This window comes from Anopheles moucheti, chromosome 2, assembly GCF_943734755.1.
Source record: "Anopheles moucheti chromosome 2, idAnoMoucSN_F20_07, whole genome shotgun sequence".
Classification (NCBI taxonomy): Eukaryota; Metazoa; Arthropoda; class Insecta; order Diptera; family Culicidae; genus Anopheles; species Anopheles moucheti.
This window is the reverse complement of record NC_069140.1, coordinates 82,436,001-82,457,207: the sequence shown is the minus strand read 5'-3', so window position 1 is coordinate 82,457,207 and position 21,207 is coordinate 82,436,001. Positions and strand designations below refer to the sequence as shown.

The 21,207-nt window shown below is 43.1% G+C and overlaps 1 protein-coding gene across 1 annotated transcript in view; it reads right to left on the bottom strand.

Annotated features, from left to right (window-relative positions):
- The window catches only part of LOC128297135 (POU domain, class 6, transcription factor 2), a 70,067-nt gene that overhangs the window by 5,475 nt on the left and 43,385 nt on the right, over nucleotides 1-21,207 (bottom strand). The window contains exons 2-5 of the mRNA XM_053032705.1: nucleotides 2,519-2,753; nucleotides 2,168-2,446; nucleotides 1,284-2,097; nucleotides 779-1,218 (exon numbers count right to left, since the gene is read on the bottom strand). Of these exons, the coding sequence (XP_052888665.1) occupies nucleotides 779-1,218; nucleotides 1,284-2,097; nucleotides 2,168-2,446; nucleotides 2,519-2,753 (1,768 nt within the window). The remainder of the gene's footprint in view (nucleotides 1-778; nucleotides 1,219-1,283; nucleotides 2,098-2,167; nucleotides 2,447-2,518; nucleotides 2,754-21,207) is intronic.

Sequence of the window (21,207 nt, the reverse complement as noted above, 5' to 3'; positions counted from 1 at the left end):
GCCCAAATTAAGTTTCAGTTATGGCGTCGATGCGTCCAGGGCGTTTAGAGGACTCCTGCAGCAGACCGAGAAGCGCCGGAAAACTCAAACCCATTTTTAGCATTTAACATCCAATGGAACATCACAAACTTAGAATGTCAATAAAAAATTTTGTTCAGAAAAAACGGTTAAATTGAATTGATAAGCATCGTAAAATACAGCACCATTAAAAACAACTATTTTAGCTGGTATGCTATCTTCAAACACGGACATACAAGCTCCCATGACGATGCCACACTTTCGAGTTGTTGAAAGTTGATCATTATACCGTGAATAAGCGTACAAGTACTAAATGATATTGATGCATAATTAATATTTGCTTGAAGTTCTTTAAGGTAGTGGATTACTTCGATGCATCATTCTGAGACTGGTTCCAAACTGAATCCATTACTACACATCGGAATTCAAAATCACCATCTAAGTGGACACCAGAAGTTGGTATCAGAAGATACCAAGAGACTTGACCTTTAAACAATCGGCAAGTAGATAGATAACATGGAATTGGTATAAAAATCCCTGAAATAAGTCATTTTTTTCATACATAGACTATGAAGCGGGAATCTAAGTATAATCTTATTTTATGTTACGTAACCTCCCCCCCCTCCCCGCTATGTAACAAATCGTAACGCAGGTACTGACCCCCTCCCCCTCCCCATTAAGCGTTACGTAATAATTGAATGAGCCCTAAGCGTTCAACAAATGCACAGCTAAAATCAGAAGAACTAAACCTTTGGCTTACTTGGATGCTCTTCCAGAAATTCGTGGTTCGATGCGTCATCGTCGTCGTCGTCGCTGTGCGATAACCGGCCGGCGGAACCAGCCGGACTGAGTTTGGGCGGTGGCGTACTGGTTGCGCTGTGATGGGTTCGCTTTTGCAGCTGATGCACCGTACCGCTGCTGCTGCCGACGGTGGACGGTTTGTCTAGCTCCAGGTCGTCTACCGAGGGTGCGCGGTGATGCTGCTGTTGCTCTATGAGTTCTAGATCGCAAGAGCCGGGCCGACCGGTTGATCCCGGTGCGGACGGCCCGGAGGAAGAATGATGGTGTAGCGGTGAGACGGACGCATGTGGATGGGTAGCCGGTTGCTCCTTGGGCAGCGCCAGACCCGAACTGGACGAACCGGCAGGCGATAGTTTCGACTTGGACGTGATCAGTTCGCTGCCACTCGCTAGACCAAGTCTGGTGGAAAGAGCCCGGAAAAATAAGAACTTTGGTGCTGGTGCCGGAACGGAAACAAAACATACCTGTTGATTGCACTGTCCGCTGGGGAGCGTGGACTCGCCGCACTGATGATGGCACTGTGGACGTTCACTTGCAAATGGCCGTTGGCGGAGTGGCCACTGCCGCTACTGCTGCCCGGCGTGCTACAGTTGATGGTGGCCGGCGGCGAGTGGGTACGCTTCAGTGGCATCGATTTCTCGTACGGTGATGACGAGCAGGAGGCATAGCTGGCCGGCCGGCTGAGCGTGGAGACGGGCGGTGAAGATGTGGCCAGCAGGATCCGCTTCGGCGATTCGCCGGATTGCACCTTTGCCCGATGCATATCCGGTGTCATCCGGCCACCGGTCGCATGTCCAAGGGCGTTGGATGCGCCGGAGGACGATAGCGAGTGGGAGGCTTGGTGCGGCTGCCGGTGAGCGTCGTGATGCACGGTGGGCAAACAGACCGACCCGGACACCGAGCTGGCCGAAGCGGACGTGGAGTTTGGCTTAAACTTCACATCGCCATGGTGATGGTGGTGGTGATGGTGATGGTTGGCGTAGTGCAAACCTTTGGGGGAATGTTGTTGCGATTGCTGCAGCGTGTGGCTGCCCGTGGACGCTAGCAACTGTGTCGAGAGCAACCCAGAGCTCGACCCGGATCCGGAGGTGTCTCTGGGAGTCGCGAAAAGGCCACCGCTAGCGGCGGCCGCCGCAGCAGCTGCCTGGGCCGCCTGTGAGCTGAGCGTTTCGCTGAGGGAGTTGTTGAAGTTCAGCGACTGCAGCAGGGCCTCACTGCTCATGTTCGATATCACCTGCTGTCCAACCGGGATCGTGAGGATCGTTTGTGTGGCAATTCCTGGGATAAGAAAGAAATAATTTTCCAACATTTCTTCAAGAGCATCGGAGAACTTTCCAACAGATCTTACCTTGAGATGTCGGTATTAGCAGCTGAGCACCTTGAATTCCTTGCATTATTTGGCCCGACGCCAGCAGCAGCTGGGGCATCTGGGGTGCGGCCGCCGCTATTGGAGCTGCCGGCCCTAGCCCCAATACCTGCGGGCTGTGATTTTGACCCGACAGACTCAGGTTGAGCGGGGAGTTCCCTAGCAAGGGGGACGTCGGCAATCCCAGGCTCGGTCCCAACACGCTCGCCCCCGTTAGCTGTGCTAGGCTTTGAAGTTTCTGGAGATTTAGCATGTCTTGCACTGGAAAGAGAGCTGTGTTAGCTTCACCTTCGCTCCACTGCTACAGGCGGATGGTATGCGATATGTACTCACTAGTTCCATTCAGGTGTACTTGGGCGGCCGCTACGGCAGCCGCAGCGGCAGCTGCCGTCGTCGAGGTCGCACTCGGACCGGTGGGCATCGAGAGGGGCGACATCTTGTCCTGAGCAGTCCGCAGGATACTGGCCGGTTTGTTGCTGCTGTTGCTGCACCGACCGTCTAGTTCGGTTGTGGTCGGACTGAGGAATGGACTGTTCGACCGGCTACAATGATCACTTCGTCTTCTATTCTGCGTGGTAGAAAGAAAAAAAAAACAGAGGAATAAACGAATTAATAATCAAAAAACTTGCCAATTTCGTCTGCAAGATACCAATAAATTCCATTTGATTTATATTCTAAATGTAGAGGTAAAGATGCATTATGTATAAATTATTGTTTATTAAAAAATATTTTCGATCCGTCACGCAGCCTCAACGAAAGCAAGTTACACATATTAAATTAGACCTTTTCTTATACTTAAACATCAGTTAAGTATCAGTCCTTTTTTACGGAAAAAGTGTATCACATTTCAGTCACTTCGTAAAAGTCCTAAGAATTGTCCTAAGGTACGTCACGTTTATCGTTCTGTTTTAGCTACACGATAACCTCAAGAGATCTTTAGAATTGCAGTTTGAGGCATTCTTTGACAATTTTAATTCGTTACTGAATGGGTCAGTCCTGTCACGTCTATTCCAACCCCGAATAAATCCCAAATCTTGACATTAGCAAATCTTCTTTCTTTTATTAGCCCCAAACAGTAAGTGTGAAGTACAAAGACTACAGACTACTAGCAGACGAAGGCGCTCGTTCGAGGACTCCTGCAGAAGGTCAAGGCCAAGAGCGAAGCGGTTATATCGCCGGATAAGTAAGTAAGTAATAAAGACCACCGAAGTTGGGCTATATTTTGGTAGATGCGTTCCATTTTCGATCAACGTTTGGTCTGTAGTTCAGATTGAACTAACGCGTGATCTACAGCAATGCTTTAGAATCAACAATTTAAACGAACGAAATTAACGAATATTTCTTCTTCCCCTTGCTGACTAGAATGTGAAAACAGCTAAACGAGCAACAAGCAAGATTGGTTTCTCTACTTAAGATCTCAAGGATTTCTTCTCAAAAATCTCTTTCTCATAGTCAGAGAGAGTTATTTTAATGGCGTCCCAACTTTGAGTTCTTTAGCTCTCAATTAGTATAAACATAAGAGAATCAAGATGTATAGTAGGCGAAATTTAAATAAATCCTTAAGTTATTGGGTCTGAAATGAAGATTCTTCATTGTAGAATTTGTTGTTTATTCATTGGTGTTTTAATAAGATTTTCCAATTTATTTTTTGTGTGTTAAGAATTTGTACCTCCATGAAGGTTAGCAAAAATAGAATAATCGTTCAACCAGGTATCTCTAATGGAGAAGGAACTTTGAAGCATTGTTTGGTGCCCCTCGGCACAAATCTGGTAAGGCTACATGATTTGCCATCAGAGTTCTTCCCTGGAGAGCCAAAGACTCAATCACAGATTATGCCTCACGATGTCTGCTTTTCGATGGGACTATAATGTATGTATTCATTAAGACACGTGTACGTCCGATAGAAATAAACAAATAATTATAATAATAAGTGTTAAAATTCAGTTATACAGTTGGACAGTGTTCACACTGTCATGCTCTCACACTCGAGAATCGAGAGAAAAATAATACTTTTCGTGATGTTTTTTTTTGCTCTACCAACCAGCCACCAGTCAACCAGACCGTTGCACAATTGCACATAATGTACTCCTAATGCGGTGGTGGGCGAGAAAAAGGACAGTGCTGGCACTTGACCTGTCCTCTAATTTCCGACTTGCGCGATGGAAGGCGTGACTTCATATGTTATTTTCGTTGTGAGGAAGGCAACAAAAAAAAAACAATAACTGAGTATCTCCTGCGGGGACTTGCAACTGAGCGAACGAACCTTAATCATAAAGCACGAAAGCGGAATACGAACTCGGAATTTCTCGTGTTTTTCTCTTATTTATTATGTTCGCAAATAAAATTATTTATCTCGAGGGTACAAATTAAATTGTAAAATTATTATTCAATAATCGCTTTTGGAATGCTGAAAGTGAGTTTGATGTGCGTTCAGTAAAACGATGATTAGTTTTTGGCTAAAATTCACACCCATATTGTGTGGGATTTTATTCGCTTCTAATATCGATTAAAATCGCTTTTAAACTCACAACGTGACGGGTTGAAAGTCGATTAATTTTTACCTCCAAATTATCATAACCTCTCACCTACGAACACTGGCGAAACCAAAAAAAAAAAAACCCGTCCAATCCATCCCCAACCGTACACAAAGTGCCATATTTGGTTAACACCGGAACGCTGGGTGCCAAATTTTGCCCCGAAGGCACACCGGCGAAAACCGACAGCCCGATCAAGATCCGTGGTGGAAAAATGGAAGGAAAATCTGCAATCAAACGTCAGCGAGCAAACACTCATTTGCTCTCAGTAAGGGGGGGAAGGAAAAAATGAAATCGGTTTGAAGCGATAATATTATTGACACATCTCCCTCCCATCTCCCCCGACGCAGCTTGCCTTCTGCTGGTTCTCTTAGAAATAAATAGATTAAACACACCAAAAAACAAAAAAAATAGCACACATACTCTCATATTTCATCACACATACAGCAGCAGCAGCAGCAAAACACGGCCAGTACCGGCACATGTTTATCGACCTTAGTTAGTGATGAGTTGATTTTTAACTTCGCCGGCCATTGGCTACCGCTGTTCCTCCGTTCCATTCCCGGAATATGGTCCTTGCGTCCCGTCCCCTCCCCCCCCCGCATCCCTTCGTGTGTGTGTGTCACCCACCAGGGGCCCATGCTCGGCTGACGATGGTCCAATCTATTTTAATTATTTCACCAAATTAATGAACGAACTGGCCGGAGCACACGGCACCAGTTGAAGTGAACCGGACGACTCGAGAGCTATGTCCAGCGGCAGCATTATTAAGTCTCCGGTGCGTCTCGCCTTTCCCTCCCCCCCCCATACAAGGCGTGTGTGAGTGTGTGTGAGTATAAGGGGAGGGGGAGGTATTATTTTCCTGCCGCGTTTTTGCAAATTTTGCAATATTCTCTTTCGCTTTTCCGTTGATTTCCGTGTGTACGGAGCCGTTCTTCGTCCGTTCGTAACCTCACGCGATCACGAGGCGATTTGCATTTGGGTGGTTTCCGTGGGGGGTGGGGAGGGGGGGGTTGGTTTGCATAGAAGGGTTACACAAACTTAAGCCGCCCCATATAGGCCACGATGCACGATACTGACCGGCGTCTATTTGCAAGGATACACAGGGGTGAGAGAGAGAGAGAGAGAGAGAGAGAGAGAGAGAGAGAGAGAAAATCCCACCCTCTCCTTCTGGAACGAAACGACCAAAGGTCCTGGGCCGGGTGCATCGCATGGATTGCAAAACATCGATAAGTTGCCGATGTAATAAGCGGGGGGATTGCAAAAATAAAAAACGAGAGTGTCGTGGGTGCATCGGACATGGGAAGGGATGATTGCCTTCAAGGGGTGAACTATGAGTGTGTGTATGTTTGTGTAAAAAATTTTCGCAGCAGCAGCAGCAAGCGCCTAGAGAAATATGATTATCGTCGGGATGGCGAGAAATTTCAACCCCGTGTGAGAGAGTGAGAAATAGTAAGTGAGACAACAGCATGAGGGTGAAAGATAAGGGTGAATTTTTTTTGTTGCTGTTGTTGCGCGCCCATAAAACTCCCACCCAACGGGCTGTCTTTTGCTGCGAGTCAGGCATCATGATTACTGGCCGAGAGTATGCTCTGGACGATTTTCGTTCTGGATCGTTGTCCCTGTGCCATCCTGGCGGCACTGGAGGGGGTGGAGGACCTTCCCAGTCCCAGCCCTTTATAGCTATCGGCCAGGCTATATTGATGAACGATGAGGGGACGCGATTTCCACCTCCCCTCCCCTAATCACCCACAACCCTCCCGCCAACCCCTCAGATGGACGTTGTCCATCTACTGCGTGGAAATGAGGTAAGCTTCGAAAAGATCAGCGTTAAAGATACGGACAGAATGGTGGAGAGAAACCAGGAAGAGACGGACGACACCCCGGTTTCCCAACACCGTTTCACACCTGTCCTCCATTCCATCCACTCGCATAATAATCGCCATAATGATATAAGGCGTGGGTGTTTTAAATTCAGTTACCATACGTCTCTCGGCACATACGCGACGCGCTGTGTAGATTTTTATTTTCTCCTTTTCTTTTCAGATTCCTGCAGTGTATTTTTTTTTTGCTCCCGCTTGCCCCCCCCCCCCCCACGGATCCACCGTGCTAGTCAACACACGGGCAGGCGAGGAGATGAGTCGATGTTGATGTTGATTACGATCAACAATAAAGTCGAACTCAAACGTTGCTGCGGTACGTAAGGGTTGGTTGGGATATGAGGGGACTGAACGCGCGAAATTACGCGCGCACATTGAAGGCAATTGGCGTTTGGAACAAAGCGAACTAGAAGGAGAGTTTTATAGCAAAAAGGGGAAAGTATGAGGGAGCACAAAAGCGGTGGAGAGAAGAGTAAAACGAACGAGGTAGTGTCGTTACATGGAGCACAGGGAAAGAATAATCATTTTGCTTGCGCCAGGGAAAAATTCAAATGAGTAAATTAACCCTTCGCAGGGGGATGACATAAGGAAGTTAGAAAATAGAAGTGAAAAAACCATTTATTTTCTAATGCACATTGCCTGTAACATAACATAACATAAACTCTTGTTTCTGAGAATAAAAAATGGCAAAAAATGTTCATCAAACTTATCAAACAAAATAAAATTAAAATTAAAAATTGAATATAAATATTAAAATTATACATTTTGATGGTCACTGTTATACAATTATTAGAGTTCTGATGCTAAATTTGGAGTATTTTGGTTTGCTTGATCACTAGCGTACTATAACTCTTAGATTTTGTTTTGCTCCCAGTCTCTCAAGAGTCTCCGGAGATGTCCAATACGTGTTCCAGCAGGACACGCACCTGGCCATACATAAAATGGACCTTGGGTTGGGACGATATAACCGACTTCCTGGACGAAACTTTGTGGAGTTTTTACTGTTGTTTTTGGGATCCTATATTATGTAGATTCTCAAAAAAATGTAAGATCACTGCATTGGACGCTTTGGTTCAAGATGGTAATTCTCAACATCTCGGATTAAGTTCTCGTGCAGCTCGTGAATAAGTACAACCTGCAGTTTTGTCCAAAAGGAATGTGGTAAACGTTCCCTGTAATCATACCCTTCATTAGGACAGTCTCAATAAAATGCCAAGTTTAAATGTCAAGTATTCTGAAAGGGTATTTGAAATTATTGAATACTAATTAAAAAGTTAAACTAATGTTAGAAAATATTTATTTAATGTTAGGAATCTGAAGGAATCTTCAGATCGAATTAATTATTCTGAATCTCTAATACTTCATTAAACTTTTAAGAGATTCGTGATAGAGATCATGATTTTCTGCTCAATGCTGAACAAAACTAATGATTTGTTGCATTCTTAATTATTACAGCATCTGCAATTACATTGTTTAAGCACATATATTACGTCAAGTACTGCTAGCCTTCCGTTGCACAGGTCTGTTAAGTAATATAATAGAGATTAGAGATGTGTTTTTCGGCACTTCTAGAAGAATGAATCTTAATGTTTCGAGAAGAATCGAGAGTCGGATTTGAAGAGTCGATTCTTGGCCTAACAATTATTCTTCGAATGAAACTCTTTACTTCAGTCGACTCAAGATTCGAGAGTCTACTTTAATAAACTCGATCCCCCACCTATTTATTCTATTAGGTGTACTTTTCTCGCTGATATGTAGAGAACGACTCAAAACGACAACGATATAGAAGCGATGGAAGTGAATTGCGCAGCTGAGCTCCTGAAAATATTATTTAAAAAAGAGAACGAAGGTACCAGAAGCGTCCGACTGACACAGCTACTGTCATTCTCTCCTTACTAGCGAAGTATAGACTAGAATCGTTGACCGATCGTTGAATGATCGACTCTCTGAAGAGTCGCGAATAAAAAATGTGAAGAATCGATTCGTTCTTTTGAAAGACTTACTCTGAATGAGAGAGAGTCGACTCTTTACGCCCATCTCTAATAGAGATAGAAGCTTATGAACCTTGAGAGATTCTAACTGAGATGCATAATTCTCCAAAGATTCATGAAACATACGCTATTGATGAATTATCTGTGATTATGAATCTTTTATCTTCGTTTATGGTTGTTTTGAGTCATGAGTCTCTCGTGATTTGAATGGTTCCTTAATTCGACTTTACTTTGAACACCGATTGCACCCCAGCAATCAATAATGCTTGGCTGATAATGATCAATAATAATGATGATAAATTATCAATAATTTATTGATAATCTTTATTATATTATACACATTTAGCAAGGGAATAGCGCTTAACTTTGTAGAATATAAATTGCTCAAAGATTGAACACATTATTCATTTCTCAAAAAGCATTACTAAAGCAACAAAATAACAGGAGGGCTGTAGTAAATTTTATGATAATTTAATATTTTCCAAAAATACAAAGCATAAATCACAGAAAAAATTAAAAAAAAGTAATTAAGAAAAAAATAATTTGCACCAAACGGATGGTCCGCTTTCCAAAACGGTAAATCAATCGATAACTTTGTGCAGTTGCAAAATGGTGAATCGTGTGTGCAACGATTGAATGTTTCAATTTGAGAACACTTGAGGGTTAAGAAAAAAGGAAAATAAAAATTATCCCCGCGCGTGGTGTGTTAGGGATTCAGGGTGCGAACAGGGTGCGCGATTTTTACCTTTTACCTTGGACGGTTTGACGTTCCGTTTGTTCGCAACGTCCGTTCGATGGACGACGATAGAACGGCGATGGTACCCGCCATCGGTGAAGCCATCCAGCACCATCGCAAATGACCAGATGTCGGACAGACATCGCGGGTACCGTTGTCGCGAAATAGACCACCTATTCCCATTCACCCCCGCCCCGTCCCTGGTTGTGGCAAACGAGGAGAAAACTCAATTCAATATGTGTGTTCCTCGGACGGGTAGACGAAGACGATTAAAAAAAAGGAATCGTCCCACCGGCTTCACCCGTTGACAGGACACCCGTCCATCCGTGCGAATGGGGGCCACGGGGAAGCTTGGGTTGGAAAATGGGTGCAAAGGGATGAATTTGACTTTTTCATTCCATCAAGGGGTGCCGGAATGGCCACCCTTGTCGTTCGTATTCTACCGGAGCCCTGATGTTTATAATGTGTGCAATGCTAATGCTTTATTACGTTGACGCTTTTTTCTCTCTCTCTCTCTCTTTCTCTCCCTTAATTTCCTCGCTTTCCGCTGCATTTTCATCCCCTCGTGTGTGTGTATGTGTGTGATTACGCTTTTCTCCTACATGGAGACGCGTTTTCTATGTCTGCTTCACCCATTCGCCGCGGCAACATTTGGAACAGCGCGCGAGTGAGTGGACAGTATTATTTTCCTGTTTTCTGTTTTTTTTTTCTTGCTTGCTTTTTAACAAACCGGACATATTACAGAAACGAAGCGTTTGCGCGAACTTTACGCGACCAAAGTCCGCCGTTGTGTGGTGAAGTGGCGATGAGTCAGGTGAGTGTAATTGTATCTACGTGTGAGTGTGCAAAGGGGGAGGGGGAGGGAGGGGTGCATAGCAAATCACTTCAACCCCCCCCCCCTCCCCCTTTTTTCATCCCCCTACCCGACGGAAAACGACTTAGTCGATATGAACGATGTTGTAAAATGCAATATGGATAGCACGATCCCTCACACCTCTGCGGTCGTTGCCAATGCCACTGAAGACCAATGGGTGATGCTTCGGACAGGGAAAAAAAAATGTCCTCCACATCCTCCTCTTCCCGTCTGATACGTATGTGTGTGTGTATGCAAATAATAATAAAGAGGCAGAAAAAAAAATCGGAAATAATAGCATCATCAGTCTCTTATGCTAGCGTCCGCACCGTTCCGTTGATTCCACGTGAATCGATTCTTCGCATTCCCATTTTCCCATTTTTTGTTTTGTTTTTCCGTCTGTGATGCCTTACGGTTGTGCTGAAAATTCCACAACCTAGCCCGCTCGGGCCACGTGGGTTTTAGAAGGCGCCGTTGGTTGGGCAGGGCACACGCGCGCGCAACGTGCCGATGCGCGATGGTGTTTTAATTTATATCTGCATTTTTGCCGGCTCTCGGGCGATGTTGTGTAGTTTTTGGGGTCCGAACATTACTGTTTTCGTGGATGAAAGATGGGCGTGTGTGTGTGTGTGTGTGTGTGTGTGGAGATTGTAATTTCATTTTTTCCATAATTTCTTTTCCCGCGGCCATGAAGAGAGAGAGAGAGCTGTGCCAACCCAACACCCTTCCACCTTCGAAGGAAAACTATTCCACGCTTGGAAAAACTTTGCTCACTTGTGTATATTATTTTGGTGGATTTTTGTTTTTCCTCCTTATATGCTATAGACTAGATTTTCATTCGATTTTCCTCCACCTTTTCGAGTTTCCATTAAAAAGAGAAAGAGAGAGAAAAAAATCGCTCATCCGCCAGGTATGGAAATGGGCACTATTTTTTCTACGCCAAAGCCCAATGGTTTGGTGTGTCCTTCGGCGTTGTCCATATTTCACGCCTGCAAAAGGTGCGATTCGGACAAAATATTGCAGCCGTTATCAAATTTTCCCCCGCGCAACTAGCAGGTAACGGTGTGGCTTAGAAGTTTGTTTCCCAGCTCCCATCCGGTCGCGGATGGCTGTGTGCGAGTGGCCGCGAATATTGATGGCAGCTTAGATGGCAGCACCCCCCCCCCCCCCGTGTGTGTGTGTGGGCAATCGCTTGGTGGAAAGTTTTACGGTGTCCGTACTATTTTTTTATTATTATTTTGGCCCCGCGCACACCGGGGAAAAAGGGCTGCTAAAATAAGACTGCTGGGTTGTTGGTGGGTTTTTTTGTTATGTATGGTGCGATACCACCCGGTAGAACAAAACAAAAAATATAGCCTCTAAAAACCATGCAATGCGCGAGTTTGATTGGATTGGGCGTAGCGGGATTTGGCTACTGTTTTTTGTTTATTTTTTTTTGGTTCCATTCCCGTAGATGCTTTGCATGAATTAATATCTTCGAGGGGCCAGAAAAATTTGTGCCGCCTGTAAAACTGTAACATCGTTTGCATCGTTATGGGCTTGTGTTTTTTTTTGGTTGACCATTTGAATTTAGCGTACGCAGCACTGTGCTAGAGCGGTGCACGATAAAGCGCACACAAGGTTTCAGGTAGTTGATCGTGTTTAATGGGCACTGTTTGCGCATGGTTTCTGAATCCGCTGGATGAATGTTGTGCAATTTGTGCGAATTTTTTGGGGGCGAAATGATCATCAAAACAAATGGAATATAATTTGCATGAAATTATTGTCCATTCTATAAAGGTGATAAAACAAAATATATTACCAAATGTCTCATATAAGATGGATTCCAAATAAAATTAAAAAAAGCTAACCAATTGTAGTATTCTAGACGATTTTGGTAAAATATTGTATCATAAAGTAAAGCTTCATAATGTTTTGTTTGAAATAGTATAACTTTAGCCATTTTTTTCTATTCTCCTTAAGAGGCGTTAAAGTTTTGCTGGAAAAAATCGGTTCTTTGTGAAGCATTCTCAGCTTACTTACAGTAAAGCGCCGATTATTTGGTTGTCTGATTATCCAAGCAGCCCGGAAATGGCAGCTCCATAGGAAATTTGACATATTCAAATTCAAATATAATTTGACAGCAACACCGTTCAAGGAAGAATCAAAAGACCCTATTGTATAAGATCAAATGAGCTGAAATTTTTAAATAGAACAACCACAACTTTTTTTGCAACAACAAAACACACAAGAAAAATAAACTATACTTTAAAAGAGACCAACCTATGACACATTATACATTATTATAATGCGATACTCTCTGATTTCTTGCGCATTAAATAAAAGAACACGTGATTTTGCCTGTCGTTGATGTCGCTGTGCGTCCACTCTGGTTTTATTTCCACCTGTCACTGAACTGTCAAATTTTAGCTTGACTGACAGTTATGTTACGTTTGCGTTTATATGCTATGTTTGGTTGCTGGAGTTTAACCGCTACATCTACTCCCCCCTGGGGGATCGGAGATTGAATGTTACCTTTTTCGAAGGATTTGATGTTATCAACTCCATTTTGTAAGCTGGCTTTAGTCGATCAATGCTTACCGACGTATTCTTTCCTTTCATATCCAATATGAAATATTTTCTAAGCCTTTTGAGGACTGTATAAGGTCCTTCATAAGGAGGTTGTAGTCCTGTTTTTACCCTATCAATTCTAACATAAACTTGCTTGCATGAGCTTAAATCATTATGCACGTAACTGTTTGCAGTGGATTGTCTTGGTACAGAAGGGGATATGGATTTAAAAGCGTTTCTAAGACGGCTCACAAAATCGCTTATGTCTGTTGGTTCTTTTCCTGGTGGAGCGAAAAAATCAGCTGGCAACCTAAGACTTTGACCGTAGACTAACTCTGCTGGAGAAAATCCTGAGTCTTCTTTAACGCATGATCGTATGCCTAGCATCACTAACGGTAGTTTTTCGGTCCATTTATCAGACATATCGTTTGCCATAAGCGCACTTTTTAAATGGCGGTGAAACCTCTCCACCATGCCATTCGCTTGAGGATGGTATGCTGTTGTTTTACAATGATTGCTGCCTAATAGCTTTGCTAGTTCTGTAAATAGTTTAGATTGAAACTGTGTTCCTCTATCTGTAGTAATGATAAGAGGGCATCCGAATCTAGCTATATATTGTGTTACAAATGTTTTTGCGACTGTTTCGGCAGTTATATCTGTTAGAGGAATTGCTTCTGGCCATCTGGTATACCGATCTATTATTGTTAACAGGTAAGTGAAGTTATCTGATGGAGGAAGAGGTCCTACTATGTCTAAGTGTACATGATCAAATCTTCCTTTCGGTATATCGATTTCTTGGAACGGAGAACGGGTGTGTCTGGTTACTTTCGCGATTTGGCACCTTTCACAGACTTTACACCATGAGTTAATGTTTTTGTTCATTGCGGGCCAAAAATATTTAGAAGAAATTAACTTCCTCGAAGCTCTATTTCCAGGATGGGAAAAACCATGTAATTTACAGAAAAGATTGAACCTTAATTCTTCTGGTATGTATAGGCGATTAGTACCAGTTGAACCTTCAAAATATAATTCTCGATTATTAATGAAAACTTTTTCTAATCTATACTTTGAGTTAGATGGTTGGTTTTGAATTAGGTATTTTAGTTCCTTATCCGTTCCTTGGGATGTGGCCAGAGTGTCATAATCGAATGCTTCCACACTGTTGGTGTCTCCAATTCTTGACATCGTGTCCGCGACGATGTTGCTTTGTCCCTTTAGGTACCTAATGTCAGTAGTGAATTGAGCTATATAATCCATGTGTCTGGATTGGCGTGGAGACTTTTCAGATTTTGTGGTAAAAGCAGTTGTAAGGGGCTTATGGTCTGTTAGGACAGAGAATTCTCTCCCTTCGACGAAGTACCGGAAGTGTTTTATAGATAAGAAAATTGCTAAGAGCTCCTTGTCGAATGTGGAATATTTACGTTCGGCTTCGGAAAGTTGCTTTGAAAAGAATGCTAATGGTTCCCATGCATTATTGTGCCATTGTTGCAATACTGCTCCTACTGCAACGTTCGAAGCGTCAGTAGTAATATTGTACAGAGTGTTGCTTCTCGGATGATGCAGCAACACGGTTTCAGCTATCTCTGACTTAAGCTTTTCAAAAGCAGCGTCACATTCGGGTGACCAAAACCACTGTTCTGTTTGATTTTTTGAACAGTTGGCCATTAGCTGATATAATGGTTTTGTAATTTCGGCAATGCGTGGGATGAAACGGTGGTAGAAGTTTACCATTCCTACGAATCGCTGAAGTTGTTTTAGGCTTGTGGGCTGTGGAAAATTGCTGATAACTTCAACTCTTTCCGGGGCTGGAGCTATGCCATCTTTAGAAATGATGTGTCCCAAGAATTCTATCTCAGGCACTCCTAAAACACATTTCGATGGTTTTAGTTTGATGTCAAATTCATCTAAGCGCCTTAACACTTGGGAGAGATGTTCTCTATGCTGTTCGGGAGAACTGCTTCCTATGAGGATATCGTCTATGTAGACGTAGACAAATGTTAAATCCTGGAAAATTGAATCCATAAATCTTTGGAAAGTGGCACCAGCATTTCTAAGCCCAAAAGGCATTCTTAAAAACTCGTATAACCCAAACGGTGTTGTTATTGCCGTTTTGTGCACGTCTCCTGGAGCTACTGGTATAATGTGATAAGCTCGGACAATATCCAACTTAGAAAAAATGTTACAGTTTTCTAAGTGCATCGAAAAATTTTGAACGTGGGGAATAGGATATCGGTCAGGAATTGTTGCAGCGTTCAATCTGCGATAATCGCCACAAGGGCGCCAATCGGTATCATTCTTTGCAACCATGTGTAACGGTGAGGACACAGGTGATGAAGATTGTTGACAAATCCCTAGTTCCATCATATGTTGAAATTCGGAAAGGGCTGCATTATGTCGAACTGGATCTAATCTTCTAGGCTTGGAAACTGGTAGCTGACCTTTGGTATGAATATGGTGAACTATGTTGTGCCTTACAGGTTTGTTGTAATTAGGAGACTCTGTCAAAGATGGAAAATTATCCAAAAGGTTTGAGAAACTACTATTAATGACAAATAGTTTGGGACTGGGTGTTTCGACTGTGGCAATGCGTGCCGTAACTTCCAAGTTTGTTAATGAGTCGATTAACTTTTTGTTTTTTATATCCACTAGCAATCCGTATTTTTTCAAAAAATCGGCGCCTATGATTGGGTGGTTAACAGCTGCAAGAATGAAAGTATGAGGATATACGCGACGAAGACCTAATGAGACCTGAAGCAGCTTAACACCGTAAACAGCAATGGATGATCCGTTGGCGGCGATAAGGCTATCACTGGATTTCGTCATTTTTCCGAAAATGTTGTTAGGGATGACAGATACTTCTGCACCACTGTCAATCAGAAAAGTTAACTTGGACATGTTGTCGAAAACAAAAAGACGGCAAGTTTCTAGGGAGCCACACTCAGACCCTGCCATATCTGGTAACCCTACTCGTTTTTTGGCACTTTTGGTTTAAAATTGCATGGTGGAACACACTTTGTAGCTGCGTTACCGAACCGTGTATGGTACCAACATTTGAGGTTAGGAGTCTTTGATCGATTTCGACCACGAGAAACATTACGATCACGACAACTCGATCGACCACGAGAACGTCCGCGATCACGCGATAGAGCTAATTTCTGAATCTGATTCTTGAGCTCCATTATTTCATCACGGAGAGATGCTACTTCATGGCTCGAAGAATTTCCCGAAAACCCAGCACACTCGTTCACCGTGGTTCCTTTTGAAGCTTCCCAAATCCTATCTGCTATTTCTACTATTTCACGCATTGGACGCTCGCCTAAAGATATTACCGCAATTTCGATTGCCTTCGGCAATCGACCTAACCACAAACGCTTTACCAACCTTTCCGATACATCGGTCGACGATCCTGCTAGTTGCGTCATTCGGCGATGGAACTCTGATGGGCTAGAGTCCCCTATTTCTGCGTTGTACAGCAGCTTCCCTATGCGTTGTTCTTCGCTGGCCGAGAGTCTGGTCATCAGTGCATGTTTTAAACTGGTGTACCGATTTTCCTCCGGTGGCGAGCGGATGACATCTATAACTTTATCCAACGCGTCGGGAGTTAAGGACGCAAGAAGATGGGCGTACTTGGTGTTTTCCGACCGAATGTGCGTAAGGTCGAACTGCGCCTCCGCCTGGATGAACCAACTGTCGGGTGCGTTCATCCAGAATCCAGGGAGTTTGAGCGAACATACTTCCGGATACGACTGCATCGTCGGAGCATTCTGTGGTGGCGGAATATACGGCGGTGTTAGCAATTGAATGTGCTGCGGAGGTGCTGCACCCGCTGCTGGTGGTGGCAGGTTCTCGTCGCTGGGCATCACTGGCATCACTAGGCTGGTAATAGGATCACAGCAGGATCAAAATCACAATCGGTGAGAGGATGACGCCGTTGCCACGTGGGTTAGCTTTTGCTAACAAAATGGCGGACTCAGAATAATGTGTGAATCACGATGCGACAGCGATGAATAGCGAATAGCTTCTCGGAAAAAGGTCCGATGAATTAGAACTTTCCTTCCGCAGGCAGGCGATCACGTCGGGGTCACCAATAATGCGATACTCTCTGATTTCTTGCGCATTAAATAAAAGAACACGTGATTTTGCCTGTCGTTGATGTCGCTGTGCGTCCACTCTGGTTTTATTTCCACCTGTCACTGAACTGTCAAATTTTAGCTTGACTGACAGTTATGTTACGTTTGCGTTTATATGCTATGTTTGGTTGCTGGAGTTTAACCGCTACAATTATATCATAAATAGGATATGTGCCTATTATCCGTTTTATCCGACTATCCGGCAACCGTCAAGTCCCGATAATCGCACCAGTATAATCGACGCTCCACTGTCGTTGCAAAGCTTACCGAAATGACAAATGTTTTAATAGAGAAATCGTTCTCCAGAATCACAATCATCATCATACAGAATCTTCCTTAAACAAGAATGATAAAGATTCCCCATCTACCTTCATATACTCTACTTAATTTATTCTGAAATGGCTTCAATTTCTTCATTTGAATTCGAAACTTCTCTAAGTTGTTTATTGATGTTGAAATGAATAAATAAACAAATAAATAAACAAATAATTAAATAAACAATTAAATGAATAAATAAATAAATAAACAAATAAATCAAATTACAAATAAATAAATAATTAAGTAAATAAATAAATAAATAAATGAATAAAAAAATAAATAAAGAAATAAGATAAATGAATAAATCAATGTCTATGTATAAACGCCCGTCATAAATCGTAATAATATCATCATCATAGAAACAAAACATTATTTGTACGATTTTGATTATCTTTTTCAAAACTTTTGCATACTGACGAAAAATTAATATTTTCAATACTAACAATCATATACAAATGATCAAAGATATAAGTAGTTTTAAGGTACCGCAAGCTTAGCGATTTCGGCCATAGAAATATTATAAAGTTTCAATTATTTCTCTAACGGGTTCATATTAGAAGCACACAATTTGTTTCTACGTCTTAATCTACACCACCAAATTTGCGTAAAAGTAAATCGAAATGCGAAATGTGCACATCAATTTGAAAAAAATAATGTTTTTGCGGAAAATTTGCCACTATTTTGTCTACTTCATCTTATAGAGAAAAATAAAGTTCTGTTTAGATATTAACATGGAATAAAGTATTAAAAATTGAGTAAAAATAGTTCCACAAAATATCTACTCAATCGGATCACATGATTTAGAGAATTTCTTTATATCTGATTTTAGATGAACGCTTTGAACTTTTAACAGCTTTTTTATTGTTCTTTTGTTCTTTTTTCTAAAATTACTTCTTGGTTCTTGAATTAAAATACAAATAATTAAGTAAAAATAATTCCACAAAATATCTACTCAATCGGATCACAAGATTTTTATATCTGATTTTAGATTGACGACGTTGAACTTTTTACAGTTTTTAAGTAAATTGTTATATTTTTTTCTCTTAAATTGATACATTAATAGCGAGTTTTCACTGCATGCTTCTCTGCCCTCAAGTTTCAAACTAGACATTCGTTCAACAATTCGTCTGTATATCTGTACTTGTCGAATAATATATTACACTTTTTCCCTCAAATACACAAAACTCGACACGAAAATAAAAGAGCGTTATGTGCCTGGAATAATATCAAACTGGCAAACTGTTTGCACGCAGACCTCCGTAAGTTGATTTACTGTAGGATGGAACTGTAGCAAGTCGGAACGATGGAACAAAAAAAGCATCGCGCACAACGTGCAGGCAAAAGAAAAATTAAATCGCATCTCATTGCCCCAGCACAAGCTTTGCACGGGGGTGGGCAACCGTTTCGATAGGTCCTTTGGCGATTGGACACTCGGTCACATATGTGTGTGTGTGCGTATGTCCAAACACAAGCGTCCCCCCCCCCCCCCGAAAAAAACCGCCACCATTTCCATCTGCAGGAGGGCCGGGTAGTTCGGACATTTGCGTTGTTGATCGAAATCGCTTTTTTCCCGCATTTTCCGCGAACCACATAAAGAAGGAGAAAATCAACTCAAAACTCACCCTTTCGCTTGGTCGAGGGGGGGGGGGGAAAGAAAAGCACTGCGACTGAGGCATACTGGTGCAGGATGGCGCACACCCCCTCCCCTCAATCCCGCGCGAAAGCTGAGAAAAGGAAAACAACGAAAAAACGCATTCACACACAGACAAATGGTGCACCCATCCTGCGTCGGGGTATTTTTTTATTTTCTCACCACAAAAAGAAGTCGACGAGAAGCACGAGTAGAAGCATCCTCTTGGTTTTTTTTATGCCTCTCCCAATCCCCATTTTCCAACCCCACCGCCGCTTGGCCAGTCACGGTGGAAAATAAAAATCCGCGGCACATCGCACACCGTGCTCTCTGTTGATATATTTGCAGTCCGCGCGTTTGTTATGTATTTTCTCAACCCCCGGTCCGGCCACGCACCACCCCGGCCTTAAAAAAAAGAACAAGGCAAGAAAACCAACGGAAAAAATGGGAAACTTCTGAAAGCTGTCCCCCCCCTGTGACGCTGGGAGTCACAGGACATCGTCGTCGCAACAAACATATACTGTGCGCGCGATGTGGAATTTCAACCCCCCTTGGCGCTTGTCCGATTGGTGTAGTTTGAACGTTAGAATTCCATCCCCAATAGTCCACCACCGGTTTGGGCGGAATGTTTTTGCTCTCCCGCAAAACTCCAGAAGCTACCAGGGGACAAAACGGACGAGAAAAAAAATGCGCTTCCATCCCCTATTTCACGGGGGGGTGAGTGGGGGTTGGGGTTGGCAAAGATGACCAATGGATCGATGGATCGGGACAAGTGTGAGGATTGGTAAAAATGAGACAGCGAGTGTCAGAGAGACAGAGAGAGAGAGAGAGAGAAAAAGCGAAGTGAGAGTTTGCATATTTTCCACTCCCTTCCTCCCCTTCCCCTCCCCCAAACCCCATCATCCCTAAAAATCTGCTAGATGTGGTCATTTGCAATGAGCTTTTCGCGAGGACCAAGACCGTTTGAGGATTTTATATGTGTGTGGCCTGGTTTTTTTTTTTGGTAGTTGTTGGTTGCTTATTTTATCATACTTTGATGGAAAGCAGCAGTGGTGCAAGTCCTTTCCCTTTATCTCCTCCTCCTTTACCTCCTTTATGAAAAGTCATAGAAGAGAAAGGGGATGTGTCGGTGTATTTTTGCTATACTTTTCCGATCACCGAAAAGTGCAAAGTTAAGCGTGTGAGTGTGTGTGTGTGTGGACTGAAAAAAAAAATACATACAGGCCCAATGTTGGGTGCAATTTTCCAACAAAAAAAAGAAAAAAACACACACACCAAAACAAAAAAAAAACACCGAACCTCAACAAGATGATACACAATCGAGAAAATGGGAAAAATAAATTGAGAAACCGAACGAGAACGAGAAAGGAATAAAATTTCCCGGGAACAACAACGAAAAAAAGAAAAAAAAAACACAAGCACAGGAAAAGAAAAAGGAATGCGAAGATAAAAAAATAACACACACACATGTGAGTGTGAGGCTCTTAACTTTAGCGTTCGCGATTGGGTCCGTGGTTCCATCGGTGGTACCACGGTGGGCAAGGTTGTGTGTGGGTTTTTTTTGGGAGGCCAAAAACAAAAAAAAAGAGGAAATAATGAAAGATAGCCAACCCCCTCCCCGGTATGGTGGCCGGTAGTTTTCCCTTTCGTGGATCGCACGAAAAAATTACGCGCAATAGCAGCATGCCATGGATTGGTTCGGTTTATGCCTAGGTGTCGCGGTGCTTGGTGCATTTGTTCCGCACCACCCCTTCTTTCATCCGTTTTTCGTTCTCCGGACGCGTCTGTTTAGTCGTTTTTTTTCTTATTTTGGTCGAATAGGCCGTACCCTAAAAATTGGACGGACGAACCCTGTTCCGGCATTAGGTTCGCCTGTGGATGCAACCGTACGCGCGCGCGTTTGTGGGTTTTTAGGGGTATATTTTGGGCGAGGAAATGCTTTTTTATTGCACATTTTCTTACCCTCTTTTTCACACTATCGCTAACAACAGAAAGAAGAAAAAAAACACACACGCACGGACCTAAACTGGACCGTGCCAGGAGATGCATTTCGGTCCACACTATGTGCGTGCGCGTACGAGAAAAAAATCCCCGCCGTGGCCGATGGTGCTGGGTGCGATATTTTCCTAACCAGCACTAGAGGGGGGCACAAGCAATAATCCACCCCCCCCCCATGTTGGGCCCCAATAATATGTCCTTTTTTGTGTGTGTGTGTGGGAAGGGCGGGTTGTTAGAGAATTTTAGGCAGCAGACGACGAACCCCTTTCGAGTGGACGATGCTTTACCAAGTGGCCCGTTTTGCACAAAATTCGATGGTGCAGCCAAACAAAAAAAAATGGTCATGGAGTCATTTTTCCTATACATACGTACCACAGCAACGATGCATGCATTAACAATAAT